This window comes from Pan paniscus, chromosome 1 (genome assembly GCF_029289425.2).
Source record: "Pan paniscus chromosome 1, NHGRI_mPanPan1-v2.0_pri, whole genome shotgun sequence".
Lineage (NCBI taxonomy): Eukaryota > Metazoa > Chordata > Mammalia > Primates > Hominidae > Pan > Pan paniscus.
Window position 1 is genome coordinate 120,001,897 of NC_073249.2, and position 15,105 is coordinate 120,017,001.

Genomic DNA, 15,105 nt, shown 5'->3' on the forward strand with positions numbered 1-15,105 from the left:
AGAAAAATTATACCTTTTCTTTTAATTATTTCAGTAAACATAATGAGGTTATTGCTAACTATACCTCAGAGTACTTTATTTTCTCCAATTTTTTAGTAATATGAGTCTACTTGTAATTAAAGGCATGCTGCATTAATGATGCTGAACGTCTCCAAGGGAAACATTTAATGTCCACCTCATAATATTATGCCAAAATTACATGCACAGAAGACTTTTTAATAATCTTTGTTTCCTAATTTAGTTTTGATTGGCTCTGAAATCCATAGCAGCACTCAAGGGCTTCCATTTCTACAGTGATCAGCACTTCTGAGCCATAAATTGTATAAACACACATGAGTTCTTCCGTCTGTAGGCTCCTTTTCAAAGCGTCTGTTTAACTTATCCAGAAAATTAGCTGCAGGCTAGAGATAATTGCAGATAATTTTGCCATTTTTAAGCCACTGGTGTGTGCGGGAAGATATGACAGCTAAGTTTGTCTAAACACAAAGAAAAAGTCATAGCTTTGTGTTGTCACTTCAGCTTTACACACAGGTTCAGATCATCCTCTCTGCTCTTTATGCAAATTGAAACAAATTGTAGTCACTAGATGATCTGTGTTTCCTGACAAAGCTCTGCCACCTGAAGCTTTCAATGTGGCTGAAAAGATAGGATCTATTCAAATGTGTTTTCCCAGCCTAAAAAAAGGGTTAACCCCCACCTTCCCTTCAGATTCTTCCCCATTGACAAAAACAGAGATTTTCTTTAGCCATCATCAACTCAAAAGGAATATATCAAATTAAAAAGAAAATATACGGTTTTCAATATATGCAATTTATATATATGTATGTGTATATACATGTATATATGTATGTATATATGTATGTATATATGTATGTATATATGTATATATGTATGTGTATATATATGTATGTGTGTGTATATATATATATGTGTGTGCATATATATATATATTCCTCTTCCTTATCCACTATGATTAATAGAAATGGCAGTGTGTTCCTGAAAAACTAATGTTTATAAGTACTGGTACAATTAATATAGAACAATTTTAAAGTACTTCACACTGAAGATTTATTAAGTATGCCATCCAGGTTAATAAGCAGAGATCTATTGTTAAATGGAATCCATATGCTCCTTCTTTTCCTGAAATTTTACTCTATATTAAAATAAATGCAACATTCATGGATAGTCACTGGCATATAATGATGAAGTCAATGAAAAAAGCAGCAACACAGACTCTTAATGCAATGTCAATGAACTTCAACTTTATATTAAAGAAATTGGCCCTGGGAATTATAGGCATTTCTCTCAGCACATGTTCCCTCGATGCTCAGAACAGCTATAGCCACAGCTAATAGGAGTGTCACTAGCTGAACAAGTGATTACTGAAACAATTTTGCAGCAAACATTTACATATAGGGGCTAAGCAGTGGCTGTACTCATGTGGCAGCTCCCCTGATGTAATAGGCCATAATGACTCTGAGGGAGCAGGTATGGATGCAAGTGTCAAGGAGGGGAGAACGCATAAGTCATAACACAAATGACTTTATGAATCCCCATTACACCCTGGGCTAAGGAGTACCTAAACAGGTTTGATATGACAGCATCCTGAGACAGTTTCCCAACCTTCTGTCAGGAATCCTTATGCTAAAGAGTTTTATGGAACATCCAAAACTGCAGAGTGGAAGTGTTGCTATATTAGGCCATTACCATTGACGTGGTATATAATATGCATACAAATAGTCACAAGGTATATATTTAAAGGATAGATTATTAAATTTGTTATGCCTATCATATGTATATTAAGGAATACAAATTAAGCATTGATAGGTAACATTTCACAAATCTTACATTCTCCCTTGGAAAACCATTCTGTCCAATGACAAGTTTACATCCACCAGGGCTTCCAAATATCTGCATCACACTAAGATGCAGCCTTTTAAAGACTGTCCTACGGAGTTTCATGTGAACATACATAGTATCCACATTACTGCACTTGAGAAAGCTCAGGGATATCATTTTAATTCTTTTTTCCCATTTGGTCTCTAACATCACTTAGCCAATGGACTGAGAGGAATGGACTTGTTTAAATACCTTAGACCATGTCCCTTTGAAAGGCAGGCATGGGAAGATCCGTAACATGCCCTTTGCACTCATGATGGGAGGAAGAGGCATGCTGAAGACACCAAGTAAACCCTTCAACATGACAGACAGGAGCAGTGCTGAGCAAGCATTCTCTGGCCAGAGACTGAGATCAGGGAAGCTGCACCCACAAATCACACCTTGAAAACATCACACAGGGCCTATGAGAGGGAAAACAGCACCCTGAGAAAGGAAATTTGCTATTTTACTTAGATCTGTAAATTATTAAACAATTCCAGAAGGGACATGTTGTTACAAGTGTCATGTAAACCAATATACAGAGCTAGAGTGTTCTTAACAATATGCAGACTTGGCCTGGAACTCATCCTCTGCTATAAGGAGTAGAAGACTATACAACCTATCACCCAAACAGCAATTTCAATCCAGATTTGTAATGAGCTCTTATAGTTGACCTTTTATGAGAAATTATTAAAGACCTCACATAAAGCCACCACAAATGTCTCTGCTCCTTTACAGATTTATTATGATTTTGCTAATGTGTTTGAATAAACTCCTTCTCTGGAAGTCTCTGCTTTCCAAAATGCAACTTCTTTGCAAAGCACATACCTGTTCCCATAGAGACGGGTCCTCTCTTTGAAATATTTAGTCTTTCAGGGCACTTTAGTAACAGTGACACCTAATAGCCAAGCGCTTTTTCTCACTCTCCACAAAATCAGGTTTAGACTATAATTCAAACCAGTCCCCAAAGGCACTTCTGAAAAATGGCAAGCCCTTAGCTTTAAGGTGAAAACACTCTTTATTGCTCAAAATTGTTTCCTGTTACAAAACCTTTTTTATGGTGCTAGGTCTAAGATGATCTTATGCTAATTTAACTCACTGGGGACTGTGAACAGATGCTACTTTGATTAATAGTTTCACTATCCTGAAAATGCCAGGCCAGGTTCAAGATAATATAGTCAGGTAAGATTATTATTAAAATCTGCCATACAATTATATCTGTTATGTGGAGAAAAACAGGATCGCAGTTCTTCTATCAAATAAAAACCACCTATAATAAAAAAAAACAAACCAAATGAACTCACCATCTGAACTTTAGCACATTAATGTATACTATTTTAATCACCAGCCTCTTTACTAATACTTATAGAAATATTGTCAGCCATGTCTTTCTTAAAAATTCAATGTGTTATTCCAATATTACCTTTTCACACGGTATTTAACTTTCTATGCAGACAAAAAAGGACTTATATAAGCCTTCAGAACAAAGAATTCTGTAACTTTGCTCATCAAAAAAAAGTATCTGAATTTGTATATGCTGAGTCCTTGCTTTTCAGCAAATAAGTTTTCTATATTCCAAAAGTCATCTTTAAAATATACATAGAAAACTATGACCTTGACAATAAGGGGAGTTGGCAAATAAGATTTTTCTGGAAAAACTTCTCACAAGGCTTTAGTTCCTCTCTCCTCTACTTCTTTTCTTGCTGATCTCCTAACCAAGGACTCCCAAATCATAGCAGCTTCCTGATGAAGATAATTATGAGATCTAGTCTCTCCTTGAACTACAGAATTTAGGACTGGCTTTATACACATATGTGAAGAAACATTTGTGTTTTTAAAGTTGGTTTGCCAATGCATTTTATCCTTAACATGACAGATATGACCTAATCATATTTCCAACCTCCAATCTAAAATTTAACCTTCAATCGAAATTTTTCTTTTATAATATATGCTATAGTGTACCTGCCTCAGTGAAACTATTGGTTTTCAGGGAAGCGGAAAGTAAGTTCCTTCCAGGGCGTCAATCACCCTGCGCATATTGTAACTCCAGGCAGTGTAAGCCTCCACTGAGAAAGAAACTAGCCTGTTAACACAAATCTGCCACCTGCAGATTCAACTTATTGCATGAATTGTCTTCACACTCACCACATCTGTATGCATATGCGATTAGACCCTATTTATATGAAATATTTTATGCAAAAGGGTTACCTCACCATTGCACAGAACGTCTCAGGAGGGTCTCCACAGGTAATATCCGGAGGATCGAGTTTCACTTTCAGATATTTTGTCATGTCCGTGGATTCCGGCTGGCAGGCCATGTAATCCCAAACTTTCCCTTCTTCCGTGTAAATCTGAGTCTTACACAGATCATAATGTCCCCAAACCAAAGGGTAGGGCTGCATCACTGAGGATACCGTAACCCAAAGGGCATGAATCGACAGGAATCTTGACAAATACATCTCTAAATTCTTTGTAATCTTCTTGGAAACTAAAGCAGAGCTTGCTTTATGATCTGCGATCTTTGTCTAGTTTACATATATATACACATATGTATGTATGCGTATGGGTAGGTAGGTCTGTGTATTTTTTTTTTAATGAAGATGGGACCTCAAAGCAGATCCCAAAACCAAATATGAAGAGTTAAGATATTGTGCGTATTCAGGTATATTGAGGACTTTGGTGGAAGCCTAACATACTTGTGTGTTAGGCGTTAACAACTTGCAGCTTTTTCTTTGTCTTAGAACATATCTATTAGACTCAGGTCTAGTTTGGTTTTTGTAAAAGATGTCCAACTGCAGATAATAATTTAGCAAAGTGATGGCTCTCCCGTTGTACATCCGATAACCCTGAGTGATCCTCAATGTTCACAGCTCACAAGGGATGCTCAGGCAGGCTGAGATATCAGTGTCTGAAGCAAAAGGATGAGTGTCTATAGCCCGGTGTCTGTTTCCCATCAATCATTCTTTTCTTCTGGCACCAACACCCTTTTAGAAACAATAAGAGTAAGAGTTATTGTCCCAGAATCAATGTATTACGAAATGTACAATATGTTGACATTTTGGAGGTCTGATGCAATATAAAGCAAATTGGTGTAACACAGATAACCTTTACTCAGCTGCTTTGCTGGAATGAGCAAACCATGGAAATCATTCACATTGGGGAGAATTTCAATATGAAGGATTTAACTCTTCCAAAACAAAGACAGATACGTGTGCGTGAGTTACAGGTTTTCACTTCAAAAATTATACTTCCATCTTGACAAAACTGAGAGCAAGCAGCTAGATTTGAACATTTCTCATACATTGCAGTGCTAGAAAATCTTCCAAGAGAACAATGGGGTAAATGAGCGCTTTTATAATAATGACAAAGAAATGACAACTACTTATATCCCTTTTGTCTCTTGGCAAAGAGACCCTAAAAATCTCCAAATTCCTTGTACTTTTCTTAGCTTTTGTTTGCTGGAGTGAAAATCAGCATTGTTGGCATGAGCCTGTCCTTGTGGATTTGCTCATTACATTGGAAGAATTTAGCATCTTTTGTTTAGTTGCATTTAGTAATAAAGATAAGTTGGCTCTCTGAAAAAAAAAATCAAAAATAAAACCAAAGGAGCAAAATTTCCTTTCATAAGAATTTTCTATATTTTTACATCTTTTTATAGCCATTACATCTGCATTTGCCGTTACTTTTTGTAACAGAAGAGAATTTGTCCCAAAGGCGAATATTATAAGCTGCTTTAAAACTAAAAGCTCTGTAGTAAAACGCACAATTTAAAATGCACATATAAAAATAGCCGAGGGTGAGTTAACGGCCATGAAGCAGAACAATATGGCACTAATTCTAAGAGAAAATAAAAATTACTGTGTAAAAGTACTTCTGATTAACTGATAATGCATCCGACATAACTATGGCTACAAGTCATTGGTGAGTTTAACTGGCCACTTTTCTGTTTAGAGATCACTATCCAAATCTAAACAAATGTTAACATTTGGAAACCAGGTATTAAAAAGTATAATTTCTTAATTAGATTACTTATATTTATAGTCTAAAAGTTAACTGATTTTTAAGCAATGCAAAAAGGACAAAAAAGCCTACAATTTTAGAAAATTCTATTATAGACCCTTCAATTCACATTAAACAGTTGAAATATGGAAGTTCACTATCTTCAAACAATCTTATAAAGGGAATTCATTATATTTAAATAATGTACCATCTTAAAATGAACTAAGCCACAGAGACTATGAAATGCCAACAGATGGTTGAATTGTGTTTCCATAGCAAAGTAATTTATAATAATTGCTTTATGGATGCAAGTGCAATTTTCATTATATTCAATTCATAAAATGTTATCATACAGCTGCAATTTGTGATATTTTCTAATAGAAAAAGTGTTGAATATTTGAGTTCCTATGAAGCAATAATTAGTAGTTTGTCTAAATATGTATAAACTACAGATTTGAATCAGCCTCTTCCTTGTAACCTAAAAACTATACTGGGTAAAGCACATTTTGAAATCTTAAGCTAAAAAGAAAAAAATCAGAGAAGCATGTGTTGTGGCTACTATAGCCTTCTGCTTTTTTTCAGATTCATTAGTAATTTTAAGTTGATATTTTCAGACACATCCAACAATTTGACAATTAATAATCTGAGGTGTTAAAATGATACAAATTTACATTTTTGAGATGAATTTTTCAACTGTGTTTACTAGTTTTTATAAGAGGAAACAAATACTTTCCAAAGGGCCGGGGGATGGAGGCATTATAACTGAAGCAGTGTAAAATCTATTAGGTCAGAAATTATTAACTTTAATTCTTAGTTTCAAATACACAGTAATTTATTTATCAAGAATGATATAATCTTGAAGACCCGGAATTGACTGTTTTGAGTTTGAATGGAGTGAGCATTGTGTGTTTATTTTTAATATTAGTTTGAAAATACCACTTTAAATATATTTGAGTGCTTCCTGAGATTAGTCTTCACTTTCTTTTTTAACCAACAAATGATATTCTCCTCATCCATTTATTCTCGGTTACTCTGTCCTCAACCACATTTTGCATTACTGCAACCACAAAATAAAGGGTGACCATACATTTGTACAGGAAAAATTTGAACACTAAGGAAATATATGTGAACCCTTTGCTATCTCCTGGCACAACAGCAATCCCAATATAACGAATTCTCATTAAAGTATACCAGGATTATAATGATGGTCATTACACAGAATTATGGACTACACCATTGATCGAATTTAGAGAACTGACAAGGAAAAATGCAGAAGAGTGCAAGATATTTGAATATTAGGCAGTTGCAGGACTGTGCAACAGATATTCTTGACAAGAGGCAGCCAATTATAGCTTAAATTTCTGGCACATAACCAGTTGTGATTAATAGTTTTCCATTACATTACAGACATATTATTAATGTATTAAAAATGTCAAGCTTTGGCAAGCACTAATATGGCATGGCTCAGTTAGTCTGCAGAGTTTACATTTAATGAGCTCCCATTGACACAGAAAAAGATATTGACCACGGCGTATTACAGATCAGGAGCAGAGGGACACTAAGCTGTTATTTAACATAATTATTTGATTTCATTCTAATTTTTATATTTGTACTATCATTATGTATCCTGCATTTCAGGGTCTTCTTACTTTTCAGTGTCACATATACTTCAAAGGAAATCCTCTTAACTTCAAATTAGTAAGAAATTAAATCTATGAACTTCCATGACACACAATGGAAAAGCAGCCTCTGAAAATCAGGAATTTGTTATTAAAGTATAATTATGGAGTTTTCAAAGAAAATACAATGATGTAAAAATAGAATATTATTTACAACTTAACCTCCACTATTTAATGGCACTGTGTCTATCTGCTGTGCTTTCAAGCAGGTTAAAATTATCAATAGCTTCTTAAAAGCTAGGTCATCACAGCAAATAGCTAGGGAAACCAACTATGAGAAGGACAGTGAATAACGTATTTGGGGACTTAATATACTAAACCTATCCCTTCTGGCCCATAACTGAACTAATTGTGAAGTGACGTGGCCTTTAAATTTGTCTCAGGTGTCCGTATCACCTAAATAAGAACAGATTCATAAGAGCTCTGGGCAGCTCCAGTTCTACCTCTTCACTTTGCAGACCTTGGGAACTCACTGTAATCAAAAATGCTACCACCTCTACTTGGGAACTAAAGTACTGAGAAGTCTTCTTTGATAAAAATACCCATTAATAGGTTGTGAGTACCTCATAGCCCTCCGGTGTATAAATTTGCAGAACCAATAATAAAAGGTAAAATTATGTCATGGCCCTCAAGTTGATAGATATTATTGATCAGGACTAAAATGGGCTATAAAATGCCTTTGCACACACAAAACATGCATTTGTCCAGGATTCTGCAGCTAATTCCCTTCCACCTTGGATTAATTTTGCAGAAGCCATTTTCACAGGCCCTTTCTTTCACCAGAAAAAAAAAGCCTCCCAAAATATTACATGGAAGTAATAATGATTAATATTATAGGCAATTATATTCCAAAAGCAATTGCCAGTTTCATCAACTGAGAGGAAGACGTTATCAGTAAATCTCCTAATCTAGCTGGTTTTCAGCATTCATTTGATTATATAATCTCACTAGCAGGTGGGAATGGTGGTAGTAAGCTATTTTTTTCATAAATATTCAGCTTTTCAGGGGTACCTGAAATACATAACTATTGACTCATTCCTCATTCACATTAAGAATTTTATAAATATGCATGTTTCTGAATGGGAAGGAACAAAAGGAAAATTGACTATATAGATCATTGAGTGAAAATATAAAAAGATAAAGATATACAAAATTATAACCTATCAAAATTAGCAGCTTCCAGCAGTCACAATGAAATTTATTACATAAGATATTTTAACATGTATTCAATGCTCTTTGCAGCTATTTGTTCTGAAGAAAGCATTTTCTAGTCATCTTAATGGAAAACATATGCTTCTATCCTTTTGTTAACTGTCTCTCAAAATATAAGGAATTTAACATGTACTGCAACATCATTGGCATAGCTTACTCACACTTGATTGGGTATTATGAGCAACTGTCTATCATGAGATTCTTAATAAACCCAAATAACACACCTTGGTATTTGAAAGATCTCTATTTTCATTGAGAGAAGACTGATTCAAGAAATTAGATAGCACATGTTTTGCAGGATGATTGAGGATGGGATAATACCCAAAACTATTTCAGAATCAGTTAAGCCTAGAAGAAATCTGGAGTTTAATTACCACATGAAAAACAAATATTTAATTCTCATGCAGGGAATTTCAGAGATCTAAGGTCTCAAACGCATATATGAGAAAATCTACACCTACCTGAAGTTTTGAAACAGAACTTTGGATTCTGCAAATAAAATTATTTTTTAAAGTATGCTAAATCTCATACTAACCTAAGACTTTACTAATATAATCTCTTATACAATATAATTCACACACATATATTTCAATGTTAACATATAATTGGTTTTCAAAGTTGAATCCAATTTTCTTTTTTCCAAGTGACTTGATGCCTTTGTAACTAAAACTCTCCAAATTTTTATGACACTTAGAAATCCTATCAAATAAATGTGTAATGGTTTAACTTTTTAAACAAATTACCTGAATATTTTTCAGAATAATAATGGAAGCAAAGATAGGTATTTGCACCACTTGCAAATATACAAAAGGAAACTGCAAAATACATTTGCCTCCTCCTAAAAAGGCTAACCTGAATCATTTTAACACATATACCCATTGAAAACTGACAAAACAAAAATATTAACAGGAAACCAGCTTTATGTTCAAATAAACTGTTTCCATGCAAAAGTTTTAAGATTATCCGTCTTAAATTCCACAGTAGGAAATACCACCAAATTAGTAGTCCAGTACATAGAATCCTGAATGCCTTCATGGTGGTCTTCAGTGGGTGAAATATATCTCATTTCACGGCATCCAGAAAGGAAAATATATCCCTGGAACAACATTACATGTGAAATACTTGATGCACATTTTTCCTTGCATGTTGATCCACATGCAGAGATCCAAATTTTATCTTAATGAAAAATCGAAAGTTGCTTATCTTCAAAAAGAATCTTGGACAGTTACTGAGCTGCTTTTCCTTTGCCAAAGAGAAAAGGAGGCGGGTAAGGCATTCAAAGTGACACAGTTCAAAATACTTTATGAAATGTAGAATTGCTAATTCCCTCACTAGAGATCCTCCTCAAGGGACAAACAAAACAGAAAAGCCTCCCCTGAAAAAAAAAATTATTTTTTGGAAAACTTTCCAGCAAGCTTAACTACTAAGCATATCTGAATAAGTGATTTTAATGGAAGATCTTCCTGGGTTTTTTTTTTCATTTCTGTAAGATAAAACAACTTTTAGTATTTTCAGTCATAAAACAGGGCCTTATTTCTAGAGCAATTCTACTGCCAGATTCACCATATGTTTAGTGGAGTTCTGAATCTTACTCAGAATTTTCCATTCCAAAGATTGACAATTTGTTATGAGGAGTGGCTCCATTATTCCCTGTATAAAGAGAAGAATGGGTGAGAGAGGAGGACCGTCTACTCACTGGAAATCTGTACCTGATGCAACTATAGGAGCTCAACCTGCGACTTTTCCAAGTAAAGTTGCTTTAAAATCCCCGCTAGGAATTTTCTTCCCTTGCCCTGTTAAGATGACAGCCTACTCTTAAGTGGATTTCTGAAGGAAAAAAAAAAAAAAAAAGTCCCCGGGTGAGGGTACTAAAATTAACAGCAGAGGGCGCAGTTTCTTTTTATATCTAAGTTTTTCCTTGTATGAATCACTTAATTGGTTATTTTAGGCCCAATAATATTCAGTATTATTTGTATTATATATAGATATCCACAGATCCATACAGGAGAGCAATTCAATGTCCCTAGCCGAATCCATCAACCGATTAATATGATGCCAGGAAAGAATATGAGAGAATATTCCAAACAGCATACCTACACCAAGTCTCCCTCTTTCAATTTCCCTTTCTCCCCAGCTGCACAACATGGGATAGTAATGTTTTAATCTAGCACCAATAAAGGCGATTAAAAGAAGGGACTTCAAAAGCTCTCGATGTAGCCACCAGATCCCCAAGGCCGGCAATAGGGCAAGTGTTTTTTTGTTTTTTTTGTTTTTTTGTTTGCTTTTCCCCAAACAAATATAATTGGCGAAAGAAAGAAAAAATAACGACAAGCCGCCTGAGCGATGTGTGTGGCCAGGTGTGCGTGAGAGAGGGAGAGCGCGGGGCCCCTGTCAGTCGGCGGATGGAGGCTCAGACCCCGCGCCTGGGCTCGGGACACAACAGGAGGACGCATCACCGGCCCGGGGCGCACCCCCGGGAAGACTTGTGTGTGGGTGTGAGCGTGTGCCGGTGTGTGTGCGCGTAGGGCTCCGCGCGCTGCCTCCTCGGGGCGCTTTACAAAGTTCCTCGCCCACCCGGAGCCTTCCCTCCCGCCTGTGCATCGCAGCGGGTGGGGGAGGGGGGCAGCGGGGGGTGGGGAAACCCGGGGGAGAGGGGCACGGGCGAGAGGCGCGGGTCGCAGTAGGAGAGGCGAGCCGCAGGCACTTACCGTGTGGCTCGTTTGCCCTTGCGCCGGGCGGGAGCCGAGCCGACGGCGCGGGGCGGCGGCCCTGCGCAGCCAGCCTGGTCCGCCTCGGGCGGCGGCCGCAGCAGCGGAGCCCGCGGGCGGCGTACGGGCGGAGGGCGGCAGCTCCCGCGGAGCCTCCTCCCCGGGCGGGAGCGGGCGGAGCGGGAGGGGTGGGCGTGAGGACCCGAGCCGCCGCCACCGCCGCAGCCCGGGGATCCCGATCGCGCCCGGCCGCCGGCGGGAGAGGACCCCGAGGACCGAGAACCCAGCGCCGGCCCGCCACTCCCCGCCGCTTAATTACCTTCGCCTCCGCCCCCGGGGGGAGCCTCCTGCAAGTCGCCCCCTCTCGGAGCCGGCACCCAGAGGGGGAATTCCTTCCCGTTGACGTCCTCTTCCGAAATGCAAAAGATCAGTGACTTTGACAGGTAGATGAGGGGGAGGGAGTAAGGGTGGGCGGAGAGGAAGAGAGGATGAGAAAGGTGCCTCTCCCTCCAAAAATATAGTGATATTAATAATGAGATCTCAGCCTTCGGAGGTCGTGCCAGCCCAGTCCCCTGCTCGCCGGCTCTCCTCCGCGCCTCCTCGCTCCGCTGCCTCTGACACTTCTCGCCTTAAACTTTTACTGAGGGATATTTTTTCTTTTTTCTATTTCTATTTCTTTTTTTCCCCCTCTTTTTTTTTTTTTCAAGCCGCAGGACGATTTTCTGGTTCCCGGGGATCAGAACCAGCGGCCAGGCGGTTCTATGCCGCTTGGCACCGCTTTCATTTTATTTCAGATGAAGACGTTGAGCTTAGTCAGAAGGGGCATAAATCAGGACAATTAGCATTGGCGCCAAGAAGATCCTCTAATACCAATTTCGCCCGGGTTTCCTTCGCGCATTCCTCCACTCAAGTCAGAAATGTCACTGCACATAGCACTGATGGCAGTGAGACGCGACGCACCCAAAGTCCGTTTGATGAAATATACATGGCCCACGACGCTTCTGGATTGCGGCTCCCGGACTCCCCGCCCCCGCCAGCGGCTCCCGGCCGGGACCCTGCTCCGAGCGGGCAGCGAGCTCCTGACAAACTTAGGGGCCAGTGCCAATTAAAGAGTGAGCGCGAGAGCCGGAAAGAGGAGCGGCAAAGAAGCAAGCCCGGGGAAGCCGCAGCCCTCGGAGGGGTGGCATGTACGTTTCACTTAAAAAGCAGATCTTCTTCTGCAACTGCCAGCAAGTGGAAGGATAGCAAACCTTATACTACCTCGAGACCTGTGCGCTCCGAGCGGTCCTAACTCCGTCCCGCTCGCTGTTGCTGTTGCTGGTGCTGCTCCGGCCGCAGCTGCTGCCGCTCCACGACCTCGGGGCGCTGAGGCAACAGGGCCCCCTCCCCCTACTCCCCATCCCCCCAGCTCCTCCACAGAAGCGCCGTTTCCAGTAACTCCTCGTGTACCTCCCACTTCTGCCGCCGTCCATCCCACCCCTCTCTCTTCTGTCCCCTCCCCAAACCGTTCCCAAGCACACCCTTCGCCGCTAGAAGTGATCACAATGTTGTTTTTCAACAAGCACTTCCTTTGCCCGGAGGCCCCTACAGCCCTAGACTGGAACCTCCTCCTTTAGAAGTTCATTCCCCTTTAAAAAGTTGAAGTTCAAGGAAGAGCTGCGCATTTCAGGCTTCCTTGCCTTTTCTAAGAGAAAGACAAATGCTTCGATGCTCCAGGCTTCATTCCCCACCAAGGCGGGCTCAGACTCACCTGGGATCACTCTTAGCTACACATTAACGTCAAACAGAAACAAATCCGAATTTAGATAAGATAGGGAGACTTCCATTAGAAAGAAAGACTATTGCAACAGGGAAAACGCTCTGATCTCAGAAATCTGCAAACCTTTCAAAACCAAACAGAAATCGGCCCTTTTTTTCTATATATATAAGGGGGAGCAAGCAATAGGCAAAGCCAAGTGGATGGGGGAAACAACTCACTTCAAGACCCTCATGGTTGAACAAGAAATGTGTCTCTGTGGTCCAAGAATTTGGAAGATAAGCTAACAACGGTGAATGTTTCACATTTTAGTTCTTGCTCAGATTTGGGGGGCAAGCTAAATTCCAGGGACCTGCTGGAGAGAAGCCTGACTCATGTTTGGTCAAGGCAAAGTGGGGGGGGGGGTGGGGAAGAAATGGGCAATTGTGAACACTTAGTCACTATGTGTCCCACAATTAAGGCAGGAGGCTGAGTAATTGGGTCATTTTTCTGCGATGACTGGGGGTGGTGTGGTAAAAGGATGGATGGGGGAGAAGTTTGTTGAGTTGGGCCTATAACCAGGCCCTCCTTGGCCCTGGGCAGCCAGGAAGTGGGCAGGGATTTCAGGCACCCCCAGCCTTCCCTCTAACACCTAAGAGGCCACAATAAGTCGCCTTCGGAATCTCTGAGTGCAGGAATCTGGGATTCATGTGCCTTCCTCTTTCCCACCTTTGTCCTGTAGTGCTGACATTGCAAAAAGGAGTTACCTGCAGGGCTGAAACTCCTACCAAGGGTTCTTAGACAGTGGCCAAGTCTGGCTCTTCCCCCTGTCTCTAGCCATGCTCCTCCAGGTTTAAAACATACTGACTATATGGAGATGTTACTCACCACCTAATCCTCCTTCACAGGCCCTTAGATCCCAGTTCTTTCTATGGGAGCCCTTTGTAATAGGATATAAGAAACAATACCAAGAGTGGCCTTCTTATTTCTCGTTGGCCCCTTGGCCTAGATCCTGAAATACAGACAGTTCTCAGCCTTTCCTCTCTCTCTTGCCCTTCTCTCTCAAGCCAAGAAAGCCTTTCTGAACTCTCATCCTCTGCTTTATCTGGTCATTTAAGGCCCTTCTGTAGTAAAAATAAAATAAATCTATGCAGAGATTAGAGAACTCTCTTCTGGAATATACCAAGATCTTTGTGATTTTGGCTCCCAACCTGGAAAAATACTTGTTTTCATCTGTCAAAATCTTGGAACTGACCTCCCTTCCTCTGTTCCTGTATCATCCCTCATTCCCAGGATTCCTTTGACTATGAGGCAATCCCAAGTAAGTGTGATATGTAAATGGGAACCTCTCCAATTAGGTAACACCTCCCACTACAGGAGTGGGAGAGTCTTTCAGAGGTGAGTTTTTCTGTGGAACATGTGCTCTGACCTTTGCAGAAGCTCAGTGAATCACCAACTAAACATGTGGATCTAAACTCAAGGAAGTAAATCAGAATCATCAGAGACTTTTCAACATTAAAACCCCTTCCCTTCCAGATCTTGTTCTCTCCTCCAGCAGCAATCAGGTGGTAAGGACTTTTTCTCCAAAAAAGCACTTTAAGTGGATTTGATATACTTCCCCAAACTAACGTGCATATATTAAACCAGCTTTCCTCAATATACCTTTGCATATTTGTTTATATGATGTACACTGATCAGAAATTGACTTTAGAGTTTTCATTGCCACCAAGATAAATTATTTAGGGGATACCTACCTTTTCTTATCATTCTTTGCTTTTTCTAGCCATATATATATTTAACTTTCTTTGGAAAAAACTGTTTTTCTGTTTTTATTTAACCTTTCAACTCTACTTTTTTTTTTTCTTTTTCCTTTTGGAGAAGAATGGTTTGATCT

General features: G+C 39.6%; 1 protein-coding gene across 18 annotated transcripts in view; it reads right to left on the reverse strand.

Moving 5' to 3' along the window:
• Positions 1 to 13,051, reverse strand: part of NTNG1 (netrin G1) — a 346,048-nt gene extending 332,997 nt beyond the window's left edge. For 8 of the 18 annotated variants that reach the window (XM_008975776.4, XM_034932355.3, XM_008975773.5 and 5 more), the window contains exons 1-2: positions 11,796 to 12,133; positions 4,092 to 4,862 (exon numbers count right to left, since the gene is read on the reverse strand). In XM_008975776.4, the coding sequence (XP_008974024.1) occupies positions 4,092 to 4,337 (246 nt within the window). In that variant the 5' untranslated portion in view covers positions 4,338 to 4,862; positions 11,796 to 12,133. Of the gene's footprint in view, positions 1 to 4,091; positions 4,863 to 11,476; positions 12,134 to 12,736 lie in introns of those variants that run through there. The other 10 variants (XM_034932380.3, XM_063599526.1, XM_057302793.2 and 7 more) reach the window with 2 other exon arrangements.
• Between the last annotated feature and the right edge of the window lie 2,054 nt (positions 13,052 to 15,105).